Source organism: Lineus longissimus, chromosome 9 (assembly GCF_910592395.1).
Source record: "Lineus longissimus chromosome 9, tnLinLong1.2, whole genome shotgun sequence".
Classification (NCBI taxonomy): Eukaryota; Metazoa; Nemertea; class Pilidiophora; order Heteronemertea; family Lineidae; genus Lineus; species Lineus longissimus.
Genome location: NC_088316.1, coordinates 8,779,183 through 8,794,233, shown reverse-complemented (window position 1 = coordinate 8,794,233; position 15,051 = coordinate 8,779,183). Strand labels below are relative to the sequence as shown.

Here is a 15,051-nt window from a genome sequence, read left to right as displayed (position 1 = left end):
CGGGGCATAAGGACATGTGATTTTTCAAGCCCTGGCTGTGATGACCACATCGGGTTCAAGCAATAGCCTCACAAAACAATTTTAGGCCCTGAATATTGAACTTACCCCACTTGTGCTTTATGCCTAGGTTTACCCGTGCTTCCTTCTTCACCATTTTCACTGGAAGTAGTACCAGCACTGGTACAACTATCCACGGCCACACCAACTCTCATTTACTGAAAGTGAAAGAAAGGAGATGAAAGGCACTGGAAGAATAGATGAAGTAAAACGTCCACTTTGGTTGGCCAAGCCCTACTAGGCCTACCATAGCCTACTAGCATGCCAGTTCAACGCTGATGGATCAGACGGCTAAGCCACATGGGTAGCCTACCACCCATTGGCCTAGGCTAAACCTTTGATTTTCATTTGACTCGAGCAAGTTCAAGGCTCCAGATATGTGAACAGCGAGGGGGTTGGGAGGGGGGGGGGGCCCAACCGACATGAGTGCTATATGCACATTCAGTGAAGGAATGATTTCTCCATGGCACACCCATGTGTGTGTAAAATGTACATAGCCGATCATATTGGGCCTACGCCTACACACACATATTCAATGTGTATGTAGCCCAGACGCCTGCATGCTGCTGGTGTAATGACTGATTGATGACCTAACTATTAGGGCGATTCGGGGCAGTATGAACTTGTTTTTCCCCTCCTAAAACACAGTCTTTCCACTTGATATACTACTTCAGATGCCTTACCGCAATAGGATCCCATAAATTGGCCATTTTTCAGACAGAAATCAGTTCCTGTTCGAGCTCGAGCAGACTCTGAGTAAAAACAGGCCTGAGTCACAAAATCCAGAATCGGGAACAGGCAAAGCAACTCATCAATCGATCACGTCATATGCAGAACGCAAAACGCGCTCGTTCTCGGTGGATTTCCCGGCGGAACAGCGTAGCGAAAGGTACGAAATTCCTTTGAAGTGTACGTGCATAGTCACAACCTAGAGACAACAAGTAACAGTCTGGGCCTTAACATCAATTCCTTTGAAGTGTAGGTTTTGACAAACTAGTCCAGTCATCATGGTTCAGCCTAGGCCAGGGGCAACCTTGACAACAGAGACAACCATCCAGTGACCAAGTACAAAGGGTATCATTGATAGCCTGTGTTGATAGCGAGTAAAAACTTAACAGATACACTGATATTTTTGTGAATCAACTGCCAAATAGTGTTTTCTTTGCTTACGAAGTTATATAAGACCAACAGACACTATTAAGTTGCTAATGATCAAAGAAGGTCATTGATAAGATTGAAAATAAAGATTCAATACTTTTGATGATAATTTAGCAGGTTTGTATACATTCGTGTGTACATTTACCAGTCATACACACTGCTGAAAAATGCTATACAGTACATTTCTGCAGGCGTGATTGTGGGAGATGAAAACGATCTTTAAAATGGTTGATTACAGTACTCATGAATTGTTTACAGAGGTTTCAGCAGTTATTTTCAGTGTAGGTATATCCAATGAGGGGAACCTGGGTGATTTTGAGTCATTCATATGTGTTTTTAGCGCACATTGTGATGAAAGGTTCTGGCCTGAAATGCTATTCTGCTAAATGGCATTCCGCCATTGCCGATATCTCGGAACTTTCAGATCACCATATATGGGATGGATGTTGCATGAATTCTGTCAAACTCTGCTTAATATTATCATATTGTTATGTTGTTCAACTACAATTAACCCTAGCCAGAGATAGGGCCTACGTTGGGTGGTTTTGACGCAACCACACTTGCTAAATCTCGAAACACCAAACCTGCAACACAGCGACAAGTTTGCATCAAAAGATGCATGTTCTGCTCATATTCACACAAACTAATAACGCAAATATATTCATAAGACCATTTGCTTGTCCTCTGACGAGTTAATTTTGTCTGATGCAGTGTTTTAACACTATTTTGGAGACAAAAGCTATCACAAAATTCACACTCACCGTGGTTTGTAGAAAACTGTTCTGACAGTCTTCTTTGAATAAATACGCGATATCAATTTTTTATTTTTTATTTCGCTCACTAACATCAAATTACTGACAGAATCATGGCAAAGAAGTATCATAAAACACTCCAGATTGTTTACAAGCGTAATGTGACATCAAAAACTGTAAATAATACTCAATTAACTGAGCACTATTTTGCCTGCTCATGTCGATGTCAGTCAATATTGACAAAAGCGGCAGGCAGTTTTGCCATTAGTGCGCATGCGCAGCTACTACAACTCCTTCGTTGAGCAGCTTGTCGAGATAACATTTCACACGATTTCCAGAAGTAGACCAGCACTAAGAGTTTAACGAAGAAACAACAGTATACCATGAGCTTCGCTTGCAATTTAAAATTGCAAACGAAGCTAAAAACACACAAATATCCAATAGAACTAAATAATTCATGTCAGTGCTGAAAACTATTTATATGAGCAGTAGAATCTATCACCATGACGGCTAAAGTGCAGCAATCTCGAATCGGTACTACGCTCAATATCAGAACCTTAATCTCTGGATCGGCGAAATATTTACATTCCATAAGGCTTATATCTCTTCCGCTACTTATTAATAAGGACCAAGTTAAACTCAGCTAACACGTAAACACGCATTTCGGCTGATTTTTGCGGAAAGTTTCACTAACGATATCACCTACAGCTTTTACCAGAACAAAGTATCGTTTTTTCAGCTGTACAGTCCAAGTATAAACTAACGACGATCCACTGACTGTATCGTACTGTGAGCGGTAGTACCGTGCAATGAATTTTTGCGGTACGGCCCGAGAGAAACCAGCAAACAGCCTGAATAAATTCAAAGTACAGTCCGATAAATGAAGTAGTCCAGGGACCATGTGCTCACCTCGAGTAATGTAATGCATGTCATTTGCAGTGGATATGGGGAGAACAGTTTCTGGCTAGTTTCACAAGTTTTGATTCCTTTGAATAATATCATTCTTCTCAGCTCAATGGCACAAAAGACAATTACCGATACCATCCAAGTATAGCATTTGGTTATAAAGTTGACTGGGTTATTATTTCAGGGTTATTGAAGAGTGTACATGTCACATGGAAATTGGTTGACATCTGTTCAACAGTTTGGGAGTAATAGGACTTCCTTGGATCTTCAAGATGGCCACCTGGTGGCCATATTTATCATGGGATTAGACTGATAATAAGGAATATTGATAAGAGTACATAGATACATAATCACACAAAGCTTGGTTGCAATCCGATCATTAGTTTCAGAGTAACAGGACTTTATTTAACTTTTTAAGATGACCTCTAGGTAAAATCGAAAACCCAGGTGATATGTCATTTAGCCCTTTGATCCCTAGATGTCCCCGCCCATCTGTACCCTGTACCCTACGGCTCCAACGGCGAGTGAAAAACTGGTATACCTCAAAGAAATGGTCATAGCATCACTAATAGTTGATAATACAACCTGAAACTTTGTAGAATGTTAGAAATTTAATAAAGGAACACATATCAAGTGTTACCAGAAAATTTTTTAAAATATTTTTGGTGACTTTGGGGGCAAGATTTTGAAGAAAAAAAAAATTCTGACAAATTGAACTAATTTTTTGTTATTGCCCCTTCTCATGATTATTTTCTGGTAGCACTAATTATGTGTATGTCTAGAAACATTCTGTTACTAACATTCTTATGTCCAGTATCTAACTTTAGTGTGGAAGGCTTGAAAGCAGTTCTTGTCACCTGTCCCGATACACAGAAATACGTTGCAAGACCTAAACTTTAATACCGTTTTGTTTCCTTGGACTTCTCTAAACCAGTGACTGACACTCCTACAACCAAAACAATCTGGAGCTATTCGAGGGTAGATATTGATGCCCTAAATGCTGCTGTCGCTGACAATGATTGGGAAAGAGTGTTTATTGGCAACGATGTAAATGACATCACTTCCTCTTTTGTTGAGGCGTTATCCAGTATATTCAATGAGCAGATACCGCATCATGACAAAGTTATCAGAGCTAAGGACATGCCGTGGTTCTCCAGTAGGATTAAGAAAGCTGTAAATAAACGGGACAAAATGTACAGGAAACTTGTAAGGAACAATAGTATTGGCAATTTTGCTCGATACAAAGATTGTGCCAAGTGTGTGTCTGACCTAGTTACTTCAGCTAAGAAGACATTTCATGAAAATGTATGTAAGTCTCTTGATACCAGTTCGTCCAGCAGCAAAAACTATTGGCATATTATTAAGCAACTGCTCGGTAAAAAGTTTGCCTCTGGTATCCCATGCATTATTCACAATGATAATATGTATGTTTCCCAGCAGGAAAAGTGCCAGCTATTCTTTGAACAGTTTATGGTCAAATTTCATCATGACCACAATGAGGTCTTGTCCCCAGTTTTCCCTGCAAGGACAATGGCATCAATTAGTGACCTGAGGACCACTGAACTCGAGGTCAGAAAACTTCTATTGGACTTGGACGTCTCAAAACAAGGCGGCGTCGATGGTGTAACAAATAAAATGCTCAAACTTGTAGCTTCTTCTCTTGCAAAACCACTGTCTGAGTTATTTAATGTCCTCCTACAGCATGGCAGTTTTCCTGATTGTTTGAAATTAGGCATCATAGTGCCGATCTATAAGAATAAATGAAATGGCCAGGGCCATTGTGCTCACCTCATGTGGAGGAAAGATGGATAAAGAGCATGGTATTGAGTCATGTAGTGTTAGGTTTGATGTAGGTCCAAGCAATTACAATTTCCCCAAAATGGCCAATTTACAATACATTCGACCTCTGTGACCTTGAAAAGTAGGTCAAATCAAAGAAGACCCGGGTGACACATTGAATGGTTGTTAGAATTAGATGTACCTATGATATAAAATTGGTGCCAATCGGGCAAGTCATTACTAGGAATAATGGCATTTTGAAGAATTTAGGATTTGGCCCCCTCCCTGGAGGCCAAACGGCAAATCAGATCGCACCAAACTTCGGTACCTGAGATCACCTGACCAAGGGGTACATGTGTACTTAATTTGTGATCAATAGTTATTGCAGTTAAGAAACGTGCCATAGTCACGGCCTGACGGCGAATTTACGCCATTTGACCTCTGTGACCTTGACAAGAAGGTCAAATTAAAAACCTGTGTGACATATACTGTATGGTGGTTAGATGTACCCATGATATCAAATTGGTGGCAATCGGGCAAGAAGTTAAGGAATAATCACATTTTTAAGGTTTTTGGATTTTGCCCCCTGGTGGTCAAGTGGTGAATCATATTGGACCAAACTTCGGTCCCTAAGATCACCTGACTAAGGGGTAAATGTGTACCAAATTTGGTATCAATAGCCATTGCAGTTTAGAAACGTGCCATCGTTACATCCTAACGGCCAATTTACACCATTTGACCTCTGTGACCTTGAAAAGGAGGTCAAATCAAAAACCCGGAGGATATATGATGCACCTTTGCTAGAAGTACCTACCATATTTTTTTCAAAATTTCCCGACTACTATTAAGGGAGATATTGCATATTTTCACTTTTAACGTTTGGCCCCCTGGTGGCCAAACCATGAAACGAATCGGACCGAAACTTGGTCTCCAAGGTGTCATTACATAAGGGTACATGTGTACCAAGTTTCAACTTAATAGCTCTAACAGTTACGAAACGTGCCCTGCTAACGGACGACGGACGACGACGGACGACGACGACGACGACGACGACGACGACGACGACGACGACGACGACGACGACGACGACGGACGACGGACGCCACGGTATGGGATAAGCTCACCTCTGCTAAGAGGTGAGCTAATAAAGGGAGTAAGTCATGTCCTTCTAATTACCGTCCTGTTACCCTGCTAAACTCCATGTCTGAGTTGTTTGAAAAGGTTGTGTACTCATCTATGTATGATCATTTGCAGCTCAATGAGCTTTTATTCAAATGTCAATCTGGCTTTCTTCCTGGTCATACTACTGATAAGCAGCTTCTAAGTATTGTAAATATGATTCTTTCAAATTCTGAAAATGGTATGGAAACTAGAGGGGTTTTTCTTGATATTGCGGGGGCCTTTGATGCTGTTCCGCATTTTCTTCTCCTTCAAAAGCTTAAGGCCTATGGTATAAGGGGAAAACTTCTTGAACTGCTCAGGTCGTATCTTTCAAACCGCAAGGTTAAGGTAAAGATCGAAAGTTCTTCTTCGGATCTGAGCCCAACAGGTTATATAAATAGTGGTGTTCCACAGGGTTCTATACTTGGCCCGCTCCTCTTCTTATTGTATATCAATGATCTATGTGTTGTTGTTAAAAATTGTATCTTGTATCTTTATGCTGATGACAGTTCTTTATTTTTCCCGGCCTTGCCGAATTCCATTGACGAAACCCATACTCTTATTCAAAATGACCTTCACAATTTGTCAGTTTGGTCGGATGTGTGGAAACTTGATTTTAAAGCGTCAAAAAGCAAAGAGGTCATATTTCACTCTCCTCATAAAACTATCAATAACCATCCACCTCTGTCTTTGGGTACGGGAGTTATTCCCAGGGGTGCAATCCATAAGCACCTTGGTGTTACACTTGATGAGTGTTTGACTTTTAGCATGCATATCAACAATATTGTAGTGAAATGTAACAACGTGTTAAATCCACTGAATGCTTTGAAGTTTACGGTTCAATCAAGGCATCTTGAACGCATGTATCTATCATTTATATTACCTCATCTTGAATATGGATCTATTATATTTGACTTTACCAATCAGGGTCTACTTTCTCAATTAGATAAAATCCATTATAGGGGTGCCATTATAGTCAGTGGTTGTATTCATGGGACTAACACCCAAAAGGTTTTAAAATGTTTGGATTGGATGACACTTTCTGCTCGGCGTAGGGAAAAAAGATTGGTGCTTATGTATGAGGTACAACACAGTTTGGTACCATGTTATGTCAATGAAATCTTTGACATTTATCGTAATCGGGCGCCTCCTGGCCGTTTAAGGACCCAGCGAGACTATGTTCTTCCCCCTAGATCATCTGCAAGATTTAGCAAGTCAACTGTGCCATGTGTAATTAGAGATTGGGAGTCTGTGCCTGTCAATATAAAAAACTGCTTCTCAAGAAAATCATTTAAATACAATAGCCGAATTTTTCTGAGAGGTAAACATAACCTTCTTACTTCTACAAAATTGGCTCTTACTCGTAAAAATGAACTTTCACTCAATAGGACAAGGTGTGACTTAGTTTTTCGGTGTCACTTTTATTCCCACAATTTTACCAATGTTTTAAGTCCATCTTGTGATTGCAGGGCTCACTCCCAATCTACTAAACACCTTCTCTTTAATTGCCCTTTATTAAATGATTTACGTAACGATTTCTTGAATGATCCTGGTTTGCTGCCACACCTTACTTCTGTTAGGTTTTTCAATCTTCGTGTTGATGAGAGGCTCCATTTTCTTCTTAATGGTCAATTTTCATTGGACCTTACTTCAAACAGGCTTGTTGTAGAAAAAACAGCCACTTTTCTCCGTAATATTATCGCCTTTTCTGGTAACTAGTGCCAGATCAATGGAACCCCTCATCAATCACTACCTTTGTACAAACTATAACTATTTGTGTTACTTTACCTTTACTTGCATCCCTTTCTTTCCATTCAAAGTATGTTACCTTATCTTGATTTAACTTGTTCTTTGTATACCATTGTAACCAGGGCTATTAATGCTTTCAGCCTAAGCCCTGGCAATTGTCTCAATATGTAATTTTGTTTATTTGGATTTAATAAATAATAATAATAATAATACCGTTTTGCGAATCTTTGGCTGACCACCTGCTGCTATTCCTGGGTTCTGCTGTCTAAACTTGCGGTTTTTCTCAAGGCAAACTACAAATCTATTGTTTGTAGAGGCATCTTAAGCATGCTCTGCAAGGTGGATCGGCTCATCCTGTGCATTGGTAAGATGACCTAGTCCTTGGACAACACGACCTTGGATGACAGGAACGTCCAAGTGGAAGTTTCCAATCAGTTGATGGCACAAGTCCTCAATGATGTGATGGAAGGTAGGCCTTCTTTTGCCTGGTGCTGTTGGTACTTTGATACCATAGATTACATGAGAGTTGAAGACAGCCAACATGAAAATCTTCACAGTCAGTCTCCTGGGCCAGCGGTGGTGACATCTACAATGTTGAAGTTTACAGAGCTGGTCATTCTTGTCTACACCACCCATATAAGCATTGCAGTTTTTCACAACTCTAGGGCAATTGACTTCAACATGCCTGTGTTGCTGGGGATCATATCTGAGCACTTGTTCAAGTGGTTGTGAGATGTCGGTGGATGTGACAAAGAAGATTGGTTTCTTGTCACACCAGACAATGGCAGCACATCTTCCGTTATAGCGCATCTCGTGTTCTCCGCATCGTAGGTACGCTTGAATAAGTTCCTTTGGAAAACCTCTTCTGATTGAAAGAGAAGTTCCTGCTAACATTATATCATACTGCAGCAAGTGTTCACACAGTGTAACAGATGTGTAAAAGCGATCCGTGTAGAGACAATAGTTCTGTCCTTGATATTGCACACTAAGTCTCACAACTAGGTTCCCGGTTATTCCTAGTATATATTTCAGCATTCAGAATGTAACCCGTCTCACCTTCACAAAGAAGAAAAGACTTCAATCCCCACTTGATTGGCTTATCCTTTATATATTGAAGGATGGAAAGGGGATTCTTTGCTTATATCATCCCTTCGTCTAGCGACAACTGTTGACTTGGCACATAGTGGTGACAAAATTTTTCCAGAAGATAGTCAAGCAAGTATCTATTCTTATAGATCTTGTCTGTTTCATCAACAGTAGGGTCATTCTCATCAACAAAGAGTAACATGGTCCATATTCCCAAGAACCGATCACGTGACATGACTTTTCGAAAGCCAGGGGACTTCATGGTTCTGTTCCATTTGAAAGTATGACTCGTACCGGTCCATGTGCATAAGTATCTCCAATGCAATCCGGAGACCAAAGAAGGCTTTCACTTCTGACTTAGTCAAGGGCTTGAAGACTTTAGCTACATAATTGTTTGGTTTCTGAGCTTTGACTGCCGCAGCCTGGCAATTTCTCTCTGTGACCATCCGATCCCATAACTCATCGGTCCAAATGTTCAAGAAAATTCCCAGGCCGGTGAATTCTGATCAATGTTTGGGGTAGATTCTTTACCCCGGGAGGTTCATTGGGAGTAAAGACAGGCTGAACAATCAACAGCAAGGTCAACATCCCATCCTGGTGTAGGAACCACCACTGCTGCTGGTTGCCCCCGTCCTCCGCCTCAACCCCGGCCGCGACCCCTTGCTCCTCTTCTAGGTGCAGGCCCACCTCTGGCTCCACCCCTCCCCCTTCCTCTGTTTACTCCCGAGCCCTTCCAGCAGCAGCAGCAGCAGCAGGCTGCCCCCTTTCCCTAGGAAGCAATCTCTGCATCACTTTGCGTCTCAAAATCATCGGAATTACCGTAACTACCATGGTCTAAATCCTCCCAAGTCTTAGTCAGATATCATGGCCAAAACATCACTAGTCCTAAACCTCTTTGCCATGTTTACCTTTGTAAATCATCCAAAAATCCATGAAAAATCCCAGCGAAAACAATGAAAATTGGTGCTGAAGCAACCTAGCAGTAACAAGCCATGCCTTGATGTAAAGCGCATGCTGATTGGTCAATTAGTCACTTAGCAATATAATGATGTGAACAACAACACGCGAAAGACGGTCAACCGGGCGTCAGGTTTCTGACACATGGTACGTCAAGCCGGTGGACCAGCGTGTCGGGTTCAAAGGGTTAACCTTATAAGATACACCCACCATAAAAATATAGTCACACTACGTACAACCATTAGCTTCAATGAAACGGCCAGGGGCCATTGTACTCATCGCATAGATATTTGGTGGTAAGGAATTCATCCTGGTTAAGAAACATTCTACATTTATAGTACATAGGTCAAACCAAAGTCGGTATGACATGTGATGTATCGTTGCTTGGAGAACCTACCATAAAAATATCATCGAAAACAAGTCACTAATAAGCGAGGTAATGAACTTTTTACCTATTTTAGTTTTGGCTCCTGGTGGCCAAGTCGAGATCAGATCAAAATTTGGTGTCCGAGGTTTCATGATGTAGGGAGTCACGTGTACTAAATTTTAAGTTCATATTTTTATCTGTTAAGAAACGTGCCATAGTTACACTCAATTGACCAATTGAAAAGTAGGTCAAATCAAAAATCCGTACGATATTGTGATGTATCCTTGCTAGGAGAACCTACAATAAAAGTTTCATCGAAAATGAGTTACTCATGGGAGATATCACACTTTTAAGATTTCCGCTTCTGGCACCCAGGTGGCCAAGTCAAGAATCAGATCGGACCAAAATTCAGTGACAGAGGTAACATGACATAGGGAGTCATGTGTTGCCATAGTTACACTCAAACGGACAATTTACGTAATTTTACCTCGGTGACCTTGAAAACTAGGTCAAATCAAAACCCGTAAGACATGTGATGTATCGTTGCTAGGAGAACCTACAATTAACATTTCATCGAAAATGAGTCACTCATAAGAGAGATATCACTCTATTTAGATTTCTGCTTCTGGCCCCCTGGTGGCCAAGTCAAGAATCAGATCGGACCGAAATTCATTGTCAGAGGTCACCTGATCTGGGGTCCTGTGTACAAAATTTCAAGTTCATAGCTTTAGCGGTTAAGAAACGTGCCACTGTTTTTGAAGCAGGATACAGATGACGACGATGGACGACTGACACTGCGCTGTTGTATAGACTTCCCTACGGTGAGCTAAAAAGGCAAAAAAACAATTTCCAAGATGGTCGCCTGGAGGCAAGAAAGTAGGTCATATCGCAAAAAAGAAAAATACGTCTGGGCATATTGCCCAAACCACCATCAGACCAAATTTTAGCCATCTAGCCCTAGTGGTGGCGAAACATGCTCCGCTTACGGACGATGACGACAACGACGAAGGATGCTAGGTTATTGTATTCCCCAGAAGTGAGCCAAATATTTTGTACGAGCTGATAGAAATTGAGGTACGATTCAGTCTTGGCCGAGTATTTCTGAATACTGCATGACGCGACGAAACGATACGATACTAACTGGCACAGGCCGATCCACCACACCATTTGTTTACACCGCAATTTTTTTCGTTAAATGGTGACTTGGTTAATCACTGGATCGGTCTTGATCTCAACTCATTGACATGCCTGGTTTAAATAGAATATCAATGACGTAGTTGAGAGAAATTCCCAAAATCATCAAGGGCAAAAACTCAAATTAGCCATGTGCTCAATGTTTACTAATTGACGTCACCCATATTGACCGATCACTGCCCAGCTGACGATCGTTGGCTAAGGCTAGAATATAAGCGCTAATATTTACGGACAAGTTTGAAGCTTGATAAAACGTACCCATTTTACCCTGTTGTCAAGAAAGTGAATGTCAACTTATCCCGTAAATTATTCATGGTAAAGAAACTTCAACTTCCTGCAGAATTACATCAGACAAAATGAACATATATCAAAACTGGGAACGTAATAAGGATGATGGTCAATTTGAAGTACGATACGATACGAAACGATGCAACAGGAGCCGATGATTTATTGTTTTGGTCAGGAATAGGCGGACAACATGTAGATGATGATCTGAGGTAAATTCAGGTACGGTCCGAAATTAAACACAAATCAAAAAAATATCAATTAGACCCGACAATAAAGACAATGCAAGCCGATGGGATTTAGGTGACGATATGCGGTTCGTACTGCGTGCTCATCGGGCCGACCTTGGACTGGTTACCCAATTACATATATTTTTCAATAAGTAGAGCAACGGACAAGCATGGTACTCACCATGGAGATTATATGCCTTAAAACGCTTAGGTGACTTTTTAAAATCAAGTTGAAAAATAAAATGCACTACAAACCTGTTTCTCATGGGGATTCTTGAGGCCTTATTTAATCCTGAAAGAGCAAGAGACGCATAGAATGTGAAATACAGATCAACAAGTACAACTAACAAAAACAAATTAAAAAAATAATAATCAGAATGCTGTTTAAGGCAAAATTGACTATAAACTGAGGAAAATAGAGCGACAGGTCGGCAGTGACAAATTCTAAACACAGTGTCGATTAAGATTTTACAGCAGACAATATTTTTCCAAAAGTCAATAAAAATATCAATACGTGACCCATCAAAGCAAAACTCCAGGTGCTTGTCCTACAGAAGTTGAGCCTAAATTACACCAGCAGATAATGGAAGAAATTGATGTTCTCCAATTTTACAAATAATCAGGCAGACAACAGTAAAAAGAACAACCAGTCCGTCTCAACCTGCCAAGCTCAGAGCAACATGGGCCTGGTTTTGCTTTGACGGGTCACACATACTATTGAATAACAAGCCTGCCTTGATAATTTTTACCAATAAATAAGTAATGCAAAACATGTAATCTTAGTGTTAGAGTTATCATGATATTTAATGTATGAGTGATAAAAAACAATTCAAAGTTTATACTGAAACCATCATGACATCAGCTCATTATCTTGTCAACTCGCTGATGATGAACAAGATAAGTTTCAAACAGACAGACACCTCATCCATGGTGGCCAGAAAATTGATAATTCCATCATAAACTATGATAATGAGCAAATCCCGCTTCCATGCACTCAATTTGTATGCAACATGATAAGCATAAACTAACATTGTAACATAGATGAGCGAGGTTGCTTATGTCATGCGACTCTCCCATATCTTGCAGTGAGCCAGTTTGTGTGAATGAACTTTGAAGTAGCGTGGCCTTATTTGGGAGACTGTCTTAGGAGGTATCCAATCACATCGAAGCCCATACAACATAGTCTGTAATGTGTACAAAATTTATGCAGTATAGTACCACAGAGCTAATGGCGCACATTGTTAGTAGATCAAGCGGTTGCAACTGTTCAGACTGCTGAGCAAGTTGATTGGGGTTTTAACGGTGTTGTGTGAGGATATTTAAATCAGACCGTAGTGGATGTATTATTTAGCTACTTGGAACTTCAATGTGCAAATCCGAATGGTGGGTTACGTCGCACTGTGCGCCAGGAAAAAAGCCCAACTTTGATGCCTCCTTACACCTTCTCATCACAGTGAGTTGGAAAGTTAACCTCGAAAAATACAACCAAAACAAAATCCAGCTGCCCAAGGCCATGTGCTGAGTGCGCTTACACACAGCAATTCACTACTTATTTCTGGCCATAATCATAATTGCCTATTTCATCAAACATAGTAACATGCACATGAATATAATCCTAATAGTTGATTTATTGAACGTACCACAGTCACAGTCAAACGGCCAATTTACGCCATTTGACCTCTGTGACCTTGAAAATAAGGTCAAATCAAAAACATGTAGGATAAGTGATGTATCTTTGCTCAGAGTACCTACCATTAAAATATCATCAGAACGGGTCACTCATAATAGAGAGATCACACATTTTTGGGTTTCCACTTCTGGCTCCCTGGTTGCCGAGTGAAGAATCAGATCAGACCGAAATTCATTTCAGAGGTCACCTGACCTAAGGGATCCAGCGTACAAAGTTTCAATTTCATAGACTCCCCTACTGTGAGCCAAATAGGCTAGAGATCGATTATTTGATAGATTCTGAAGGTTTTTTTTCTTGATGACGCATTAAAGGTAAAAGTGTCAGCTTTTTATTCCCACTGGAAATCGGCCGGCGGGAAAAGGTTGCATTTTCTTAAGGTCAGACGACCAATTGGCGACTGTACATCCAATCCAGAACAGGGAATTTCTTCAGGTCACGTACTTGTATACTTCGTCTAAGTCATTTTTCAGTTAAATTGGCACAAGTCACAAGCTCATAACTTTTTCCCAGACTCAATCAGCAAGGAACGCTTTCACAGACAAATAGATTCATCCCAGCCTGTCAAACCATGAAATATTCGTTATATGTTATGTGTGATAATTTCCGGGGGGTCTGATGCTAGGGGGTGATTTTAGATGGCTTATAACCCACGAATCAGCTTTTTGACCACGACGGGTTAATTTGAGCCCCAAAACCACATATTAAGTCATTCACAATACTTTGAATGGATAATACTATTCAACTGGTATGGTGAAAACATGCATTGATCTCAAACTGAACTCTTTTCGTGTACATGCAACCGTAAGCCGATTGGTTTAAAACACAACTTTTATGTCTGCCTCTCAATCGGTTCTCGTGGTAGGCCAGAGCACAAATCCAAAATGGTCGCCATCTTTGTTTTTCACATCATGTCCCATAACTCAAGACCTGCATCAGTGACAGACCTGGAACTTCTGTGGTGTGATGTCCTAGGGTAGGGGAGGTTCCCTATAAATTTTGGGCCTGACCCAAAATCCAAGATGCCCACCATCTTTGTTTTTCGCATTCCACCCCATAACTCGAGTGACAGACCTGGCACTTGTCGTGTGATGTCCTAGGGTAGGGGAGGTTCCCTATCAATTTTGGACCCACCCAAATACTATATGGCTGCAAGGCTGCCATCTTCGTTTTTTTGCATTCCTCCCCGTAACTGGAGAACCGAGTGAGTGACAGACCTGAAACTTCTGTGGTGTGATGGCAGGTGAGGTTCCCTAGAAATATTAGGCCCAACCAAAAATCCAACACGGCCGCCATCTTTGTTTTTCGCATTGCCCCCCATAAATCGACAACTGAGTGAGTGAAAGACCTTAAAACTTCTGTGGGGTGATGGCTAGGGAAGGGGAAGTTCCCTAATGATTTTGGACCGAAAATCAAACATGGCCGCCACAGTTGTTTTTCGCATTCTGTCCTATAACTTGAAAACTCAGTGAGTGACAGGCCAGAAACCTGTGATGGCCTATTGTAGGGGAGCTTCTCTATTGATTTCACAGCTGTTTCAGCTAAGCCTAAACATGACATCGAAATAAACCATTCTGCCTACTAGCCTGCTGCCCAACGATTGGTCCATGCGAAAAGCCTGTTAACCGCTATGTAAACACTAGCCGCACTTACACCACCTGAAAATGGACCACCAATCTTGGT

The 15,051-nt window shown here is 41.0% G+C and overlaps 1 protein-coding gene across 5 annotated transcripts in view; it reads right to left on the bottom strand.

Moving 5' to 3' along the window:
* Positions 1-15,051, bottom strand: part of LOC135493846 (centriole and centriolar satellite protein OFD1-like) — a 462,799-nt gene that overhangs the window by 161,839 nt on the left and 285,909 nt on the right. For all 5 annotated transcript variants that reach the window (XM_064781463.1, XM_064781462.1, XM_064781465.1 and 2 more), the window contains exon 15: positions 11,937-11,973. In XM_064781463.1, the coding sequence (XP_064637533.1) occupies positions 11,937-11,973 (37 nt within the window). The remainder of the gene's footprint in view (positions 1-11,936; positions 11,974-15,051) is intronic.